This window comes from Thunnus maccoyii, chromosome 16, assembly GCF_910596095.1.
Source record: "Thunnus maccoyii chromosome 16, fThuMac1.1, whole genome shotgun sequence".
Classification (NCBI taxonomy): Eukaryota; Metazoa; Chordata; class Actinopteri; order Scombriformes; family Scombridae; genus Thunnus; species Thunnus maccoyii.
In genome coordinates, this window is record NC_056548.1 from 4,762,699 (window position 1) to 4,780,175 (window position 17,477).

Consider the following 17,477-nt stretch of genomic DNA (forward strand, 5'->3'; position numbering starts at 1 on the left):
CTTTTCTATCAGATGTATTTTTTGGATACTGTCCTGAGATTAAATGTCTAGGAATCCAGACAAGTATAATTAGAATCACTGTTTTCTAAGCTGAAAATAGAAATGGCAAACATAAGCAATTAAGCTAGTTCACATGAGGTGAAAACAAAACTGGGATGGTTGTTACAACCATCGCTGAACCAAGTTTCATTTATATTTTAAGCCTACATAGATAGATAGATAGATAGATAGATAGATAGATAGATAGATAGATAGATAGATAGATAGATAGACAGACAGATAGATAGATAGATAGACAGATAGATAGATAGATAGATAGATAGATAGACAGATAGATAGATAGATAGATAGCAAATTAAATGTAAAATGTCATAAAAAATACATGCTAAGTTAATGATAATCAGTTCCACATCAGTGGAAACAGGGCAAATCAGTCAGGACAGCGACCAGATCATACGGCATTTTCCAAGTGACTGTACTGAATGTTGTCCTCAAACTAATCCATCTTGATTTCATGTTTAAACTTTTTTGAGGATGTGTGTTCTACCCATTAAATAATTTTCTTGCATATAATTTGATGGCTTCCCCTCTTTTTTGTCATGTATTATGAAAAAAGCTCTTCATTATTAATACCTTTATTCATTAAAAAAGGAATGAACAGTCACAATAATATGAATGATAAATGATATTTTTCATTTTGAGTATTTGACTGATTAATTATGTATATTTTTGACATGTTACAACCGTCCCTGCACACTGAGACAGTTGTAACAGTGGAGTGACTGTATTTAAATCAATTTTGCAACCTGTACATATTTCATAAAACCACTTAAATACATTGTTTCACCAGTTGACACATTGAAGTTTATAATATAGCGAATAGACTGTTCCAGTTCCAATGCTTTTGATTTATTAGTAAAATCGCAAAAAGTGTCACAACTGTCCCTGGTCTCCCCTATATCATGAACACTGATAACAATCGGCAACAGCTTCATTTATAAAGATTTATATCCTTAACATTAAATTAATCTAAATCCTTTGTCACTGAACTTTGACTGGACTTCACAGTGAGTACTTCCTATTGCATCACATGTAATTTAATAATTTTATATCCATCTACTCATCAATTTATTGACTAATTGTTGCAGCTCTTATATACATCAAACTGAAATACTAATAAGAATGATTGGCTTTTACCCCGATCCTTTTAAAATAATGATAAAACATTAATGTCTTGACTGAGGCTGACTTAATCAGAGTTAATGTGGTGACTCCTCTGCTTTACTTATGTTCATTCATCTTATTCATTCAGGTATATAATGTTGAAATTAATGTGTCAAGCAGACAGTTTAATTTAAACTTGATGTGCTTGCAATTATAAATCCATTATCTCTGGTATATTACTCTGTTTGGCTGCACTAATGACTACAAAGGTCGAAGATAAGGTTAATCAGTATTCATTACAAAGGTTATACAACACTTATAAAGCTTCACAACTGCGGGACGACCTGTTATTTTTATTTATTCATTTGACAGACGACACCATGTTTCCTCGTGTGCTGTTTGCAGTCTGCGTGTACGCTGCTTGTCATGTAGACGGTAGGTGTTAAAACATTTTGTTGTAGCAGGATGTGGGATGTGTTTTCAGTATTTTCATGTCCTGTCTGTGTTTATTGTAAAACTGAAACTACGTCAGATCTTCTATATTGTGGATTTAAACTGATCTGTCCGCAATATTTGTAAGAAATCTGAATGTTTGTATTGTTTCTTGTCTCTTGCAGGCTTCGCATTAACAGAAGAAGAAGAAAATTCAAACCAGGTATCGTTTCAATACAAAACATCCAAAACTACACAATCTGTATGGGATCACAAACCAAACTTTATCACTTTATTGTAATATTTCATCCCAAAACTCTTACATTACTGCTGCAAAACTGTCTTCAGAGCAGCCTGAGAGTGAGAATATTCATGTTAAGTGTAATCAATACACAGTATGAGGCAGATATTTTGTTAAATGTCAGACTTGTTCACTAACATCAGCTGTAGAAACTGAGTCAGTAAAGGATGCAGCTGATTGTATTTTCTCATGTAATTGTTTGATAATGTAATATGTGAATTAATTCATTTAAAGGAGTAATGCAGACGTTTAAAACCACTGTGATCGCTTTGTCTGAAACAGCTGCTAACTCCAAAAATCTCAAATGCATCAATTCTTCATGTTACTGTCACGTACATGGGAACAATTTTGTGTGTAAGAATATTGGTGAGATTTCAGGAAATCTTCTTCTACGACTCAGTGGGAACAAATGCAGCAACATTTGTGGATAAATCGCATATATGTCGGTTTTACACAGAGTAGAGAGTGACATTAGTTTGTAATATTTTTGTATGTGTGACTGCAGGCTGTCAGGGGACTTTCTCCTATATCACCTAAAAACTAAAAGTGTGATTGTTACAACGGTGGATTGCTCTGCAGGAAGATGTTTAATACCTTATTGTGGAGTTTCAGTCGGCAGCATCAGACATGTAGCAAACATGGTTGCTGCTGCGAGCTACAGTAGCTGTGGAGGCTCATTTCAGTGTTAATTTTAGCAAAAATGGTTAATCCATCGATCCAATTTATGCCACTGATCCAGGTCCAGGTTGGATTCATTTAACTAATTATATCATTAGGAATTATTGTTCTATCCTGCTGGGAAGTATTGAAAACAATGTGATAAAATGATAAATATATTTAGTCCATATCATCCAAACTGGTTGTCCATCATACTTTCTTTGGACGGTGTGATGATGAAACAAATGTTAAATTATATTCTATGTGGTTTTAAAAAGGTCTTTAAAAGTTTTAGATTTAACTTGCACCAGTATTCAGTTCCAGTTTGCAGCACTCGGGCCAACTTTGGCCCAGTGGATTTTGACCAGTATACTTACCAGTATACAGTATTCATCTGAAATCAGGCGACCAGGTATACTGGCGACTATTGGGCCAGGTGATATTTCACAGCAGACATGTTAACTTGTCATAGTAGGAGAAGCATAGTTCTTCTATTCAAATGTTATTAAGACATTAAGACATCATTAAATATTATTAATCATCTTGTCTTGATGTGAGCAAATGATGTAAAACACTCATATTTAAACGTTCTGCATATAAGTGTTGGCCGCTGCTGAGTGAAGTTTAAAAAGTTTCAGCCTTTAATTAACACTATCAGTTCACGTTCAGCACATTTACCCTGTAGCCATATCAGCTCGATTCACAGACAAACAACCCTGCAGTTAAAACACTTTACTTGACTTTGAACAGACGTCACTCAGCGTTCGTTAACAGGGGGAAACGTGTCTGTGTGTTTTCCTGCAGGATGTTTTTGAAACAGATTTTCTCCTGCAGCGACGTCTCCATCCTCCCTTCAGCTGCCCTGATATGAGTCCGTCTCCCACCATCCCCACCTCGGGTGAGTCTCACTTATAACTCAACATCTCTGTCAACATCTGGAAAGTTCTGCTCCTGAATATCCAGTTCAGATTTTATCCAGTTAAATGTTTAGAGTTACTTTTTATTTTACTGTTGGGTTTTTACCCAAACTAAAGCTTGTTAAAATCATCTCTACTCCTTTTAAACTTATATGTCACAGTTTGTTATTGATTGTTAATAACTTGTGTATCTTTTGAAAGTCATATGCACATCGTTTTGTACAAGAAGCAATAATTTTGTGATCGTTTTTAGCTAAAGGTTGTTGTGTGTAACACTGGGTCAAAACAACAGATTGCAACTGAATAAAGTTGTGTTGTGTTGGTGCTATATTGATCCAAACTGGTTCAGATACAGTGATTTATATGCTGCAATGATTGAATCTTTTTCTTCATATCTTGCTTTTAAAGGACCTCATTAAAGAATAAAGAACAGTGTGTTTGCTTTTTAGAGAAATGCTTGTTGTAACTGTGATTCTGCTCTGAAGGATATAAAAGAAAACTTTAAAAGGAAGGTTATCAAGTGAAAAAGTCAGAGCTCTGCTTCCTGTGTTTGTCAGTTTCTCCACAACACAGCCAACTTAAGATAGTTAACAAAAAAGCAACATCGTTTTACATTTTTATCAGTATTTTCTACACTACTCAGCTTAACTTTTATGCCAAGTTCTTTGGCTGATTGAGATTATGTCAGACGTTTCTAAAACCACAACTAAAACCCTTTATACAAGCGTGGCTTACCTAACAGTTTCTCCTCTTTTCTCTCCTGCTGTAGTTGAATATGTCAAAGCTGCAGACATCAAAGTCATCGCTGCACTGGGAGACTCTCTAACTGTGAGTGAAGTGTTGTTACTGTGCTTTTTCTGCAGAGAAATATAAAAAAAATACTTACAAAAAAAGAATTTAAGATCATTCAAGATTTCCTTTATTGGGGAAATTTGTCTTGAGCTCAAGTGTTGAATACAGCTGCATATAGAAATATACAAGGTACACACAATATTGGACAAACACATACATAATACACTATATTACCACTAGTATATAGAGTCTACACCATCCCTAAAATAATAAAACACACAGACCAGTGGTTAGTAAAGTGTCAGAGCATATTTAAAATAATTAAAACAATAAAAAGGTTCAAAAACAGGCAGTTTCCATCAATTACATAATAAATATATTTCATTCACTAACAGTGAGTATTTCAGATGAAACTATATGACACTTTACTGGATTATATTAGCATGGAAATCATCAAGGACACCAAAATAACTTCAGTAGTAAACCACCAGAAACAATACAAACCCAACAGAGAACAATGTACCAACCATGGAACCCATTAGAATCATTAGAAATATCATGAAAAATGTTTTTTATTGGGTTTTAATATGATTTTTTTTTCAGCATGGATGTGTTAAACTCCAGGAAGTCAAAGTATTAGATATATTATTTATATATTATGATATATTATATTATGATCAAGAAATAATGGTGGGTTCTGTGTTGTTATGTATTTTAAACCTTTTCTCTCCATATAGAATATCTTCTCTATGTTCTTGTCTTTATTGCAGACGGCTATTGGTGCCAACGGCACCACGATCGCCTCAATACCTTTTGAATTTCGCCAGGTGTCTTGGAGGTAAATCAATAAAGCGGCTATATTCCAAACTCCATCAGAGATTATCTCCTGTTTAATCTATAGATCAACAAATATCAACGTCCTGTGAAAAGACTGTCTTCATATAACTGATAACACAGTCTGCAGCTTGTCTGAGTTTAAGTTCATTAACCTTATTTAACTTACTAATTTTTTTAATCTTATCTGGTCAATGATATGATAAGTGTCTTTATATTATAAATCTTTATATTATAAATTATAAATGATCTTATTATTGGACTGTATTTATGACAAACTGTTCCTTCTGTGCAGCATTGGAGGATATGGGACTTATCAGAATGTCATTACACTGGCAAGTAAGTTGATTTATAGTGAGCAGATTACAGTTGTTTTTTTTTTTAAAAAAAACTAACAAATATACATTAAATCACAGAAGCAGAAATAATTCAAGTCAAATTATGTGTGAAAATAACAGATCACAGATAGTTTCTTCTGCAATATTCAGGTTTCATTCACAAAAATCTGTGATTCTTTGGCTGATATTGAGATTAATTCTGACTCCAAGGATCATTTCTCCAAGTTAGAAACTACAGCTAAGACATTTTATACAAGAATGCAGTTTATGTCACTATAAAGCATCTTAGGGATTGTTTTTTTAAATTAAAAGTTTGCTAAATATGAGAGATATTACCCAGGATCCTTTCTGCTTCTTGAAGTCATTCTTTAAAATGTTTGATCGTCTCCTTGTCCAGATATTTTTAAACTCTTCAATCCCAGTCTGGTGTTTCCGTCCCCCATAATGACGTTTAACAGCAAACCGGGGACTGTGAACCAAACCGGCTTCAACTTCGCCGTCACCGGCCACAACACGCTGTAAGAATCTGCACTCTCGCTCTGTTTTATATTCTCGTTGTGTTTCTTTACTCTCTGCGGTTTGAGTGTTTGCAGATGATGCTCGAGTAAATTTACTATCTTTTAGAGTCCATGTGCCTTCAAATGTTTTCCCTGAAGATCAAAGATCAAAATAATTACAGCTGCAAATGATGCGTTTATCATATGATAATGTTTTATTGATGCCAATGTAATAACTGGTGCTTTAAACGCTGTCTGTCTGTCCTCCTACAGGAACGTGTCAGACCAGATAAGACACATGATAGACACATTCAAGACATATCCAGTGAGTCTCAGGGTTCATCGTTCTGCTTATTAGACAGTAATAATAAATCTTTATTTTCTTCCTTCCTGTAACGTTCACCAGCAGACTAACCCGAGGCCTCTGTTTTTTAGGGTATGAACTTTCACGAGGACTGGAAGGTGGTGACGATGCTGATAGGCATGAACGACATCTGTGATTACTGTAAAAACAAGGTGAGAGGTTTGATCTTCATTTATGGGTTTTTAAAGATTCCTTTAAAGAGGACATATTCTGTACATCTCCACGTCTATATTTATATTCTGGAGCTCTACTGGAATATCTCTGCATGATTTAGCAGGTTGAAGCCCCAGTTTTGGAAGTTTGACCATGTTTAGTACAGATATCCGACATCATAACAGTACATAAATAACAGAAAATCACAAAAAGCATCTTATGTCCCCTTTAAGAAATGTCTGTTTTGTTTTTTAAACTTCTTACTTGCACGTGCAGTGATGTACAGGTGTACTCTAGTGTGCCAGTACACTGTGACCTCACTGTTAAGTGTAGTAACTTATGACTCACTTATGACCACACCTAGCCGTGACACTGGGAGTGGTCAGAGATTAAAAACACTTGAAACTTTAAACCAGATAGGGCAGTTAAACACTGCTTTTTAAATTTAAAGTTGATAAATGACAAGTACTGTTGCCGCCCTACAGTTTTATTTTTCCCAGGAAGGAAAATAACTCTTGTTGTACAAACTATTCTCCTCTAACAGTGGCAGAGGAATGTATGGGACAGATTAGGCCTATAAAAAAAAAAGATTAAACACAACAATTAAATTAATTAATCAAATGTACAAAAAATGAATAACTGCTTCATTCACTTCACGCTTTCTGCTTAAACTCTCCACAGACTCTCTTCTCCCCCGATAACTTCATCCGCTACATGACAGAAGCTCTCGACATGATGATGAACGAGGTGAGATTTTATAACTCCAGACAAGGTTTAAACAAAAGATTTAAAAGTCTACAGCCACAACAGCAACCACATGAAGTAGTACTGCCTGTTACTCACCTCAAAACAAAACAACAATTGTAGGATGGATAAAAACTGGAGTGAAAATCTGAATCAGAAGCGTTTATTGGAGGTACAGTGGACATATTAGGATATTTCAGACTCAGCTTGTCAGCTCTACTGTAGAAGAGGAAAAGAGTAAAGCCCGCACCCTTAAATTACAAATTATGAGACTTCAGCTACAAATGCACTTAATCAGACTCATCAGCTGTCCTATCAGCAGCCTTAACTACACTTTACCTGAGCTGTGAGCTTAATGCTAACATTACATAGAATCACGCTGTCCTTAATATGTTAACATGCTTATGTTAGCATGTTAAAAAGCTAGTGTTAGCATAACAACATGCTAACATAGATATAGTACAGTTAGCATGTTAAAGTCCAACTGAAATCATGTGTGATCTTTTTTTTATAGTCAAACATGATGACAACATGTCTTTAAATGTATTGTCAATAGTTTTGAATTATTAAATGAGAGAAAAAAAGAGATTTGGGGAAATATCAGAAATATCAGCCTTTTTTGCGCTGCCAGAGTGTCGTAAAGAACAAGTGACCAAGTAAACAAACGTGTCATAGTTACAAATCATGGTCAGACTGTGAGTTGTTGAAGTGGTGTTGAAGAGTAAGGACAACACATGTTTACATGCTGTTTAATGTGGTGCAGCTGAGCAGCTAATTAGCTATCTAGCTGGTAACTGGATAGCTAATTAGATATGTAGTCAAAAATCATACCCTACTCTGGTCCTGTCCTTTGGCCTTTTGCTTAGCAATTTTGTTCTTCGTGACATCTGTGTGTCTGATCACAAGGTTATTTTATTTCATACTGAGCTTCCTCCAGCCATACCGGCCCCAACTCGCTCTTGTATAATCAACTCTATCACACACAGCCTGCAGTGCCTATATTGCTGATTCCACAGTCCCTTTTATTGAATTCTCCTCTACCCGCTTAAACATTGATGAACTAACTAACCCCTGGCAGAATGAATCCACACGCTTTATTAGAAGGGATTGCTGGAAAGCAGAGTGTAAGTGGATAAAAGACAGATTGCATACCTCTTATTAAACGTATAACAAGCTTCTAATAAAGTACTAATCCTCTGTTAAACATGTAAAAGTAAAATACCTCTCAGATATCTTCACCAAGCGCAGCCATAACATAAACTCTGTAGTTAACCCCTCTGCTTGCTGCACTACAAATTCCTTCCAAATCCACTGTGAGCAGTTTAAAGACTTCTTTTTAAACAAAACTGACAGCATTAGGTCAAATATTTCGCACCCTATCAAAGATTTCCGCCCACTCTCTTTACCCCTGCTTGGTCGCATAATTTCGGGCATGAAGCCCACTAGCTGTCATCTTGATATAAATCCAAAAAAAAGCTCCAAAAACAGTCATTTGCAGAGGTTGTTACTTGCATACTGATGATTTTTAACAGTTCTCCAGCCACAGGCACAGTCCCGTCTTGTTTTAAACATGCCATAGTTCAGCCATTCTTTAAGAAGCCTGGCTATTACAAATAGTCTTAGGACAATTTCTAAGCTTTCTTTCTTATCTAAAAGTTTAGAAAAGGTTTTATTTTCTAAATCAGATTCTGTCCTTTTTTTAAACCACAATATTTCTGAGAAATTCCAGCCAGGGTTCTGTGAACACCACAGCCACACAGCACAGAGACAGCTCTCTTAAGAGTGACAAATGACTTCCTCTGTGCTGCGGATTCCAGTGAATGCTCTATCTTAATTCTTCTAGGTCTCAGTGCAGCTTTTGACACTGTTGACTGCACAATTCTATTGGATCGCTTGACATGCTGGGTCAACATTTCTGGATCCGCCCTTGATTGGTTCCATTCTTACATTTTAAACAGATGATTCACTGTTTACATTGCCGGCTCATCCTCCACACCTGCAAATATTTCACGTGGGGTTCCGCAGGGTTCAGTTTCAGGTCCGCTTCTTTTCTGTCTTTACATGCTCCCATTGGGATGAATCATCCAAACTCATAACATCTCTTTTCACTGCTACGCACATGATGCTGAGATCTACTTCCCCCTCAATTCCCAAAATCAGGCTGATGTAACTCAATTACAAAACTGTTTACAAGACATTAAAGACTGGTTAGTTCATTCATTTCCTTCAGTTAAATGAGGACAAGACAGAGATCCTACTCTTCGGCCTCCCACATCATACCACTGTTACTGCCCAGAACCTCTGGTAGGGGTTGTGGAGCAGGTGGACCCAAATGCAGAGACCAAAGGCAAAAGCAGGGCTGAAATACACAGGAGGCTGGAGTGACAGGCTTGAAAGTAACAGGATGGCGTGGCTGCTGGTGGCTGGCAGGCTTGGAGGCTCATTGGGCGGATCGAGGTCCCCCCCAGTGCCAGGGAAGGGCTAGTCTCTGCTGGGTCCATAACTGGTTGGATCCTTCTGTTACTAGGAGAGTAGAGCAGGTGGACCCAAATACAGAGACTGCAAGTTGATCAGGGCTGAAGAAACTTCATTACTAAATGCTCGTGCAGGCAAAAAATAAAAACCAGCTGAGCAGAATACAGGACACAACTGAGTGGAACAGAGCAAACTCACAAAACAGAACAGACGACTCAACAAAGACCAAACTGAAAAGTGGACTTAAATACAAACTGAACTAATCAGACAACAAGAAACAGGTGGCAAGACACAAGGGCAGGATGGGGAAGATACTGGAAGCAGGGCAGGACTGACGAGGATGAATGCAAGGCAGGCGTGAGAAGGAGTACATGAACACAGGAGGAAAAACACAGAGCAAAAAGAAAACCAAAAACCCAGAAATACAATGAGTACAGTCTAACTAATGAAGGCAACTTAAATGATATAATGCCAGAGGAAAAAACTAAAACTAAAACAGTTAAAACAATAAAACTCAGAACAGCTTTCTCTCACTCAGTCCAGTCCAAACAAAAAGGGAGAAAAGTCTGAGGCCCTCTGGAGGACTGGTGGAGAATGACAACTAAGGAATATAGAGTCAGTGACAGAACCATGACAACCTCAATCACCTTTCTGCCTACATCAGACCACATGCTAAGACCCTAGGTATTATATTTGACGGCGATCTAAACTTCAACAGGCAGGTAAATTCAACTAATTCAAAACATTGCTGCCCGGTTATTAACCAAGAAACAACATCCTTACACTAGCTCCCAGCTTATTTCAGGATGAAATTCTAAATCCATTGTCTATAAATCTCTCCATGGTCTCACCCCTACATATATCTCAGAACTTCTCACACCTTACAGCACCACCAGACCCCTCAGATCTTCCCAACATGGCATGTTGGCCGTGCCCTGCCTGCTGGAGGCCATTAGACAGGCTGAGTCTGTTGATGCCTTTAAGATGCACCTTAAGACCCACTTTTATTCTCTGGCTTTTAATTCTGTTTAACCTGTTTTTATTTCCATCTGATTTATTGGGTTTTAAATTGTGTTTAAACTTGTTTGTATTGTGTATACATATGCGTCTGTCTTTGTGAAGCACTTTGGTGCAAATCCTGTTTGCTTTTTAAAGTGCTATATAAATAAAATAGACTTAACACTTGAATAAATAAACTTGAAACTAACTGACGTTAGCAGTGCACTTTTCCCCGGTGAATGTTTGCTCGGTGGCTCGTTCAACAAGCTAAGCTACAAGATAAGACGTGTGTTTATGTTTGTAAGTTAAATAAGGAAACTTTAGCAGGAAAGCTAATGTGGGTTGTTGTTCAGAGTGTGTGGCTCTTGTGTTGTGTAGCAGGATGCAATCAGGCTCAGTGTGACCGTCTGCTCTGCCTACGATAGAACGCCACGTTATCACTTTATGAAAAGATTTTATTCACTGTATCAAAATAGCGTCGGCAAAAGTAGACAAAATAAATGCAATTTAATTTCAGTTGGACTTACAAATAAAAATGTTTAGCATGCTAATGGGAATTTGGGGTATCTTGTCAAGAGTTTTACAAGTGGAAAATCCTGACCTGGCACTATATTAATAAGTCAAGTGATCACCAACATAATTATAATTCATCCTGTGGGGACCATTAATGTCTCATCAAAATTTCATGGTGATCCGTTCAGTAGTTGTTGAGATATTTGAATATGAAGCAACATCTTCAAGCCACAAAGCCAAAGTAGCTAAAAATATGAAAAAAAAAAGGAAGACTTTAACTCTTCTTGCACAACTACTGTAGGAAACTATTCATTCATGCAGTTTCATAGATAAAAACATGTTACACAAGTTATTTGAATGAACACAATGTCTGTGTGAACGGTGTTGCCTAATATGTGAATGTATTGTGGAGCCTTTTGATTACTGTGCCTTTGTGTGCATTTATATCTCCTTTTCCCTGTTTCTTGAGAACAGTTTATCCTCTCTCTGCCTTATCATACTGAAAATAAAACTACATATATATTGTAGGATGCACAGACTTCTGCACTCCTCAGTCTTCAGACATTAATGAATGTTGTCCTCTGGTTTCAGATCCCCCGGGCCATCGTGAACGTGGTGCAGATTCTCCCCATGAAGCCACTCAGAGAAGTTAAGAGGCCGACTATAGGTTGTCAGCTTCAAAAGTAATGAACCGTTTTCTTCTCCATGTTTTGTTTTTATCTGTTAACTCAAACCTCTGACACCTCTGGTGTAACAACAGGATCCACCTTTACCATTAAATTATATAAAAGATAAAGGTGTACATGTCTAAACTTCCTTAGATTGTTTTTAGATATTTGTCTCTATTCATTGGCAGGATAGGATGCATATTTGACCATTTTTAGATCAAAGTTTAAGCAGAGTGCATTGGATACATTTTCAGGAAATCGACATTTTATTAATAAATCAATGAAGCACAGAAATTCAGCTACAGAATCTGATCGATCAAAGAGGTGATCACAACCTTTTCCTGCATCCTGCCACAGTGTTTTATTGTATCAATAAAATGTGAAACAGTTGGTTTAGATCCATAACAAACTACTATTCAATATTTTGAATTTTCCTATAATTAAAAATGTAACTATTGAGGGGGAAAAAAACAAATTATTCACCTTGTTTGTGCAGATTAAATGAAAACATATCAGGAAATCATGTTAACTCATGAACTACAGTTTATATCATATGTAATCCCCAAATCTTAGAGCTAATTCTTAATGATTGGCAGTATTTGATACTGTAAATTACACGATGTAGTGACTAAAACAGGGGTTTCATATTTCATCTGCCTTATATCAGAATCCAAATCTATTGAGATTACAAGTCATACCTGATCTGATAATCTGATTATTTGCTAACCTGATAATCCAACTGTCTGATCATCTGATCATCTAATCACAGGAAATTCTGCTCTTGCCTCGTTCTTCCTAAAGAAAACTCAACTGAACTGGAGGAGCTGATTGAGATGAACTATGAATTCCAGGTGAGTGTTTGTGTGTAATAAAGTGAAGTGTGTAGTGTTACTGTAGTCATGCACAGATTAGCGATTGCAGGGTAAATTTATACTGCAGGCAGATACTGGTGTGTTTTTTATGTAATTCTTCTGTAAAGTGGCCTGTGATCGATATGGTAACATCACATTTTCTCAATGGAGAGGACTTTACTAGCCAGTTACACCACGTCCATGCTAATGCTAATTGCTTTTTATATACGACTCAATTACAACAGCAAATATGTTTTGCTAGAAACGCAATGCTGGCTGAATTATGTTTTCTCTCAACATAATGAGAAAATGTTGTTAGCAAGTTGCTAAATGTTGATGCTGAATGTTAGAGCGAAATGTTCAGAGACATCGTAGCTCTTTTTTTTCACCAAAATATCCGGCAGCACTTGGTTAAGGTTAGGAAAGATCCTGGTTTTGGTTTAATACAGAAAAAAGGTCTTTAAAGACTTGAAGCAAAACATGTTCATTAACATTTAAACAAAACCACAATCTTTTATTAACTTTAAGCAAACTGTTTTTGTTGCCTAAACCTGAACACTCACAGAACTCACAAACTCATAAAAGTAGAAATTCATTCATTTGAAAAAATGTTTCCTGTGAACATAATCCAGGCAGCGATTAGGTTTGCCAACACAATATAATTGGGAAAACAATTTAGCTGTATATGAGTGTAATTTCTAGGAGACTCAAAATTTTGTTTTTCTCATTTGCAGATTTGTTTCTGTTGTCAGACAACGGAACGAGTATAAAATAGCAGTTGCACTTGAGGGTCATAAATAATTACAAATTAACCAGGTGAACAGTAATTCCTGCACTGACAGAATCAAGTCGCTGTTTTACGACGAAAAAAATAATCTGACGAAATAAACAAAAATAAAACTTAATGACAACAACTTTATCGTGTGATTGGCTACAGTGACATCTGAAATGAGGCACAGATGAAGTCAAGAGGAGAAAGAAAGTCATCTGTAATTGATTTTACTGCCACACCATCCCAAGTCGTGACTGTGGACGTCTTATGTCATTGTTTTCAAAAAGCTGATTTTTCCCCATTCATATTAAAACACACAGCTGACATTTTCAGAGACTGTTTGCTGGGAAATGTAGACTAACTGTGGATGGACGACCACAACAGAAAGATTCATTTTAAAATTTAGCTGGTTTAATGTGGACATACTTGTATTTAGAGGTAATACAACATAAGGATAAATACTGAAAGAATAATTGCATGCTTCAAAATGTGTTGATGCATGTGTCTTTACTGGTTTGTAATAAAGATTTTTCATGACATCTCATCTCAGTGCAGGAATTACTGTTCTTCATTTGTGATTATTTATGACCCATGATCAAATTGCTATTTTCTCCTCGTTCCGTTGTCTGACAACAGAAACAAATTTGCAAATGAGAAGCACTATATTGTTAGTTTGGCTGCCAGTAACAGTCTTGACGTGTTGCCATTGTTAACATTTATTTACGGTAACTTACCCCATTTATAGAGACGACTACAGAAGCTTGTGCACGGCGACCGTTTCTTTAAAAAGGACTTTGCTGTCATTCTACAACCTTATTTGGAGAACGCGAGACCACCAAGACTTCCTGTAAGTCACACATACACCTTAACATTTACACTGATGTGTTTGATTTTTGTTTTTCTTCTGTTTCAGTGTCATTTCCTGTCTGCAAATGACTTTGTCATGCAGATGTTATTTTAAGGAGTGTTTGAGTGTCTGTATTTACTAGTGTGTTGATTTTCCACTGTGGTTTAATATTCTTTCTTTTAACTTCAGGACGGTTCGATCGACTTAAGCTTCTTCACAGCAGATTGTTTCCACTTCACTGTTAAGGGACACGAGGAGCTGGCGAAGGGACTGTGGAACAACATGGTGAAGTTTTAAGTTTTTAAAAGTCCTTCTCCACTCAAAAATATGTTTTTCTTCTTGTTCCTTCAGTTGGATGTTTGAGCTTCACTGTGCAGGATGATGTATGTGCAGAGTTTGTTTTCACATTCATCTGCTGAAGGGGGAAAGTTTCTCTGAGCTCACCTTAAATCTGAGTTTAAGACGTTTACCTACAAGAATGATTTGTGACATCACAACTAGTGTGGAGCCACTCATGGTCCAGTATGCGACTTACACAAGTGTGATGTGAAAACTTGAAGCCTCCAGTGCACAAACACTGAGAATGAACTTGTCCAGCAGAAAAAGCATGAAAAATATTTAGATAGTTATAGATTTTGAGATTTTTCCAATGAGAGAAAAGGGTGAGATTATATTTTTATCAAGGTAATTTAACTATTTTGTGGAAAAATCCTATTAGACTTAATTTATTTATCTTAAAAAATGTGGATCTTTAAGTTTCCATATGAAGTTGCGTTCAGGTTACGATTAAACATGGTTCAGATGGAGCATCTTGAAACGCAGATGAGTTCAAAGCAGGTTGATATTTGATATTTGTATAAATAGTTTTGATAAATAGCTAATGAAATTGGTTTGGAATATATATTTTTAAATCTGTGTAATGCATTTAGAGCTTACTAACAGAATACGGCATGACAAGTTAGTAAAAGGTCTTTTATTGCTGTTTTTAGAATTTGGGGCCTTATAAATGGGTCATAGGACAGAAAATACTGACTTTTCAATGAAGCACAGCAAAAACAACACAGACTGTCCATGTATGTAGAGTTTTATGATACTGACGCTCAAAACTATTCTGATTTTTTTTCTTCAGTTCCAGCCTGTAGGAGAGAAGGAGAGAATAGAGACGTTTTCAAAGCCGGTACAACTCATCTGCCCATCAAAGGTACAACATGACTGACACGTTGAAGATGTTTGTGTGTGTTGATGAAAAAAAAAATCATTGCTTTGAACACTTTTTTCTTATGTTTCTCCAGGAACATCCTTACATTTACACCAGAGCCAAGGCTGCACCGTCTGATGCGGCGATGAAACATTTCTCTTTGACCACGTCGGCGCTGATGTCACTGCTTTCTGTGTTTGTCCTGTTTAACTGTCTGTAGTTCTCTAAACGTTGTTTTGCTGAAAGATTTATAACCGCATAGCGACTGATGATTGATGAGTCGATGCTCTGATCTATCACTGAACCAGTTAAAAATGCAGACATGTAGCTATTTATAATTTTTTTTATCATAAATCCTCACGCTATGTTTCAGATTTATATTTGTATCAATATTTTGAATAATAAATTCTGTGATTGTATATTTAAATCCTCTTGTACTGACATTTGCTTTTCAAATTGCTTTGAGATGATGTTTTAAACGCTTCCCCATGACTCATAATACATCTAAATATTTGGGTAATTGAGTAAAATATAAACATTTTCTGTGCTGCCGAACTAAAAACTTGACTTTTATAAATTCCAGTGTCTTCAGAATAACTCAATCTTCCTGCTTTTAAATATTTTCATACCATGGACAATAAAAAGACAAATATCAAACAGATTTTTGTCCATTGATATCTTGAAAATGTTGTTGTTGTGTATTTTGAGTTGAACTGTGCAGCTGAGGAGATAACAACGCTTGAACAAACCTGTGATTTGAATAAACTCTGGTTTGATTTGCAAATGTAAAGCAAATTAAATTAAACTCATCACTCTGCAAAACGAGCAACCGCCCTTCACTATTATTTACTTACTATTGACAGATACTTTAATCTTCCGTAACAACATAATTTAACTTTGGCTGATGTTCAGTTAAACATAATAATCAATAAGAATGGTTAAAATAACAAAGAACTAAATAATGATTGCATTGCAGTAGCTATAAACTATTTCCTTAAATGTTATTTATTATATAAATGAGATTAAATCACCGGTGTTGCTGCAAATTGTGTTTCTTTCAGAGATTAAATGATAGTAGTTGATTAATTAATTAGAGGAGAGACAGACAAGACCAATAAAACAGGCGATATACATGAAACAAAACCTAAAAATGATGTCAAATGTAAAAAAACTAAATCCAATATAAGAGAAAATGTTCAAAGTTTCACTTGTTTTCTGTGATATTTGATTCATTTTGAAATAATTTTCAGTCATTAATCACAGACTCTTTTGATGTATTAATAATTTAATTCATATATTCAGCAAAAATACATAACCAGTACATACAATAAACAGTTTCATGTCATTGCAGTCTTTTTTTCATAATTTTGGACTCTGGTAACTTGTCTACTGCATCTATTTGCTATAATATATAATGATGAACTTACAAAAAATCTAAATATATTTAAGTTTAATATACAAATTGTGCAATATGATCTAAGTGGTCTGTACATACTGTACATAGACATATGTTGTACATGCATATATTGCACATACACCATCTAGTGTTTGTGTATGAAAGGACGGGTTCACAATATTGCAAGTGTGTCTTAAAACAGCAGTCAAGTGTCCATATGAACTGGCTGTAATCATCATACTGGTTCATACTGGCTGTTAAAAGATCCCCTTCAAATGTGCTTTCAATGTAAGTGATGGAGGCCAAAATCCACAGTGTGTCCACACAGTCATTTAAAAGTTGTTGTGAAGCTTATATGAGGCTTCAGCAGTCTGAGTTAGTCGTATCAAGTGGATATCTGACACATTTACAGTCTTTTTAGCATCAAATTCCCTCTTTGTGTTTCCTCGGACAGTGTTTCCTTGTTGAGCTGCAGTGGAAGTATAGTAACAAAAAGAGGGACTTTGATACTAAAAAGACTGTAACTTTGAAAGATATCTACTTGATTTAACCCATTTGGACGCTG

General features: G+C 35.9%; 1 protein-coding gene across 1 annotated transcript; it reads left to right on the forward strand.

The window, feature by feature from the left end:
- The first annotated feature begins 1,748 nt into the window (after positions 1-1,748).
- Positions 1,749-16,385, forward strand: LOC121881155 (phospholipase B1, membrane-associated-like). The gene is made up of 15 exons (XM_042388811.1): positions 1,749-1,819; positions 3,359-3,452; positions 4,241-4,299; positions 5,034-5,101; positions 5,393-5,436; positions 5,833-5,953; positions 6,206-6,257; positions 6,368-6,448; positions 7,131-7,196; positions 11,772-11,863; positions 12,618-12,699; positions 14,217-14,318; positions 14,508-14,603; positions 15,448-15,519; positions 15,611-16,385. Exons 2-15 carry the CDS (start codon positions 3,422-3,424, stop codon positions 15,734-15,736), a joined length of 1,092 nt encoding a protein of 363 aa, XP_042244745.1. The 5' UTR covers positions 1,749-1,819; positions 3,359-3,421; the 3' UTR covers positions 15,737-16,385.
- The last annotated feature ends 1,092 nt before the right edge of the window (positions 16,386-17,477 follow it).

Coding starts and splice junctions, on each gene's coding strand:
- LOC121881155 (XM_042388811.1), top strand. CDS start 3,422: ATGAGTCCGTCTCCCACCATCCCCACCTCGG. Junction 4,300..5,033: donor CACTGGGAGACTCTCTAACT/GTGAGTGAAGTG, acceptor TCTTTATTGCAG/ACGGCTATTGGTGCCAACGG. Junction 5,954..6,205: donor GTCACCGGCCACAACACGCT/GTAAGAATCTGC, acceptor GTCCTCCTACAG/GAACGTGTCAGACCAGATAA.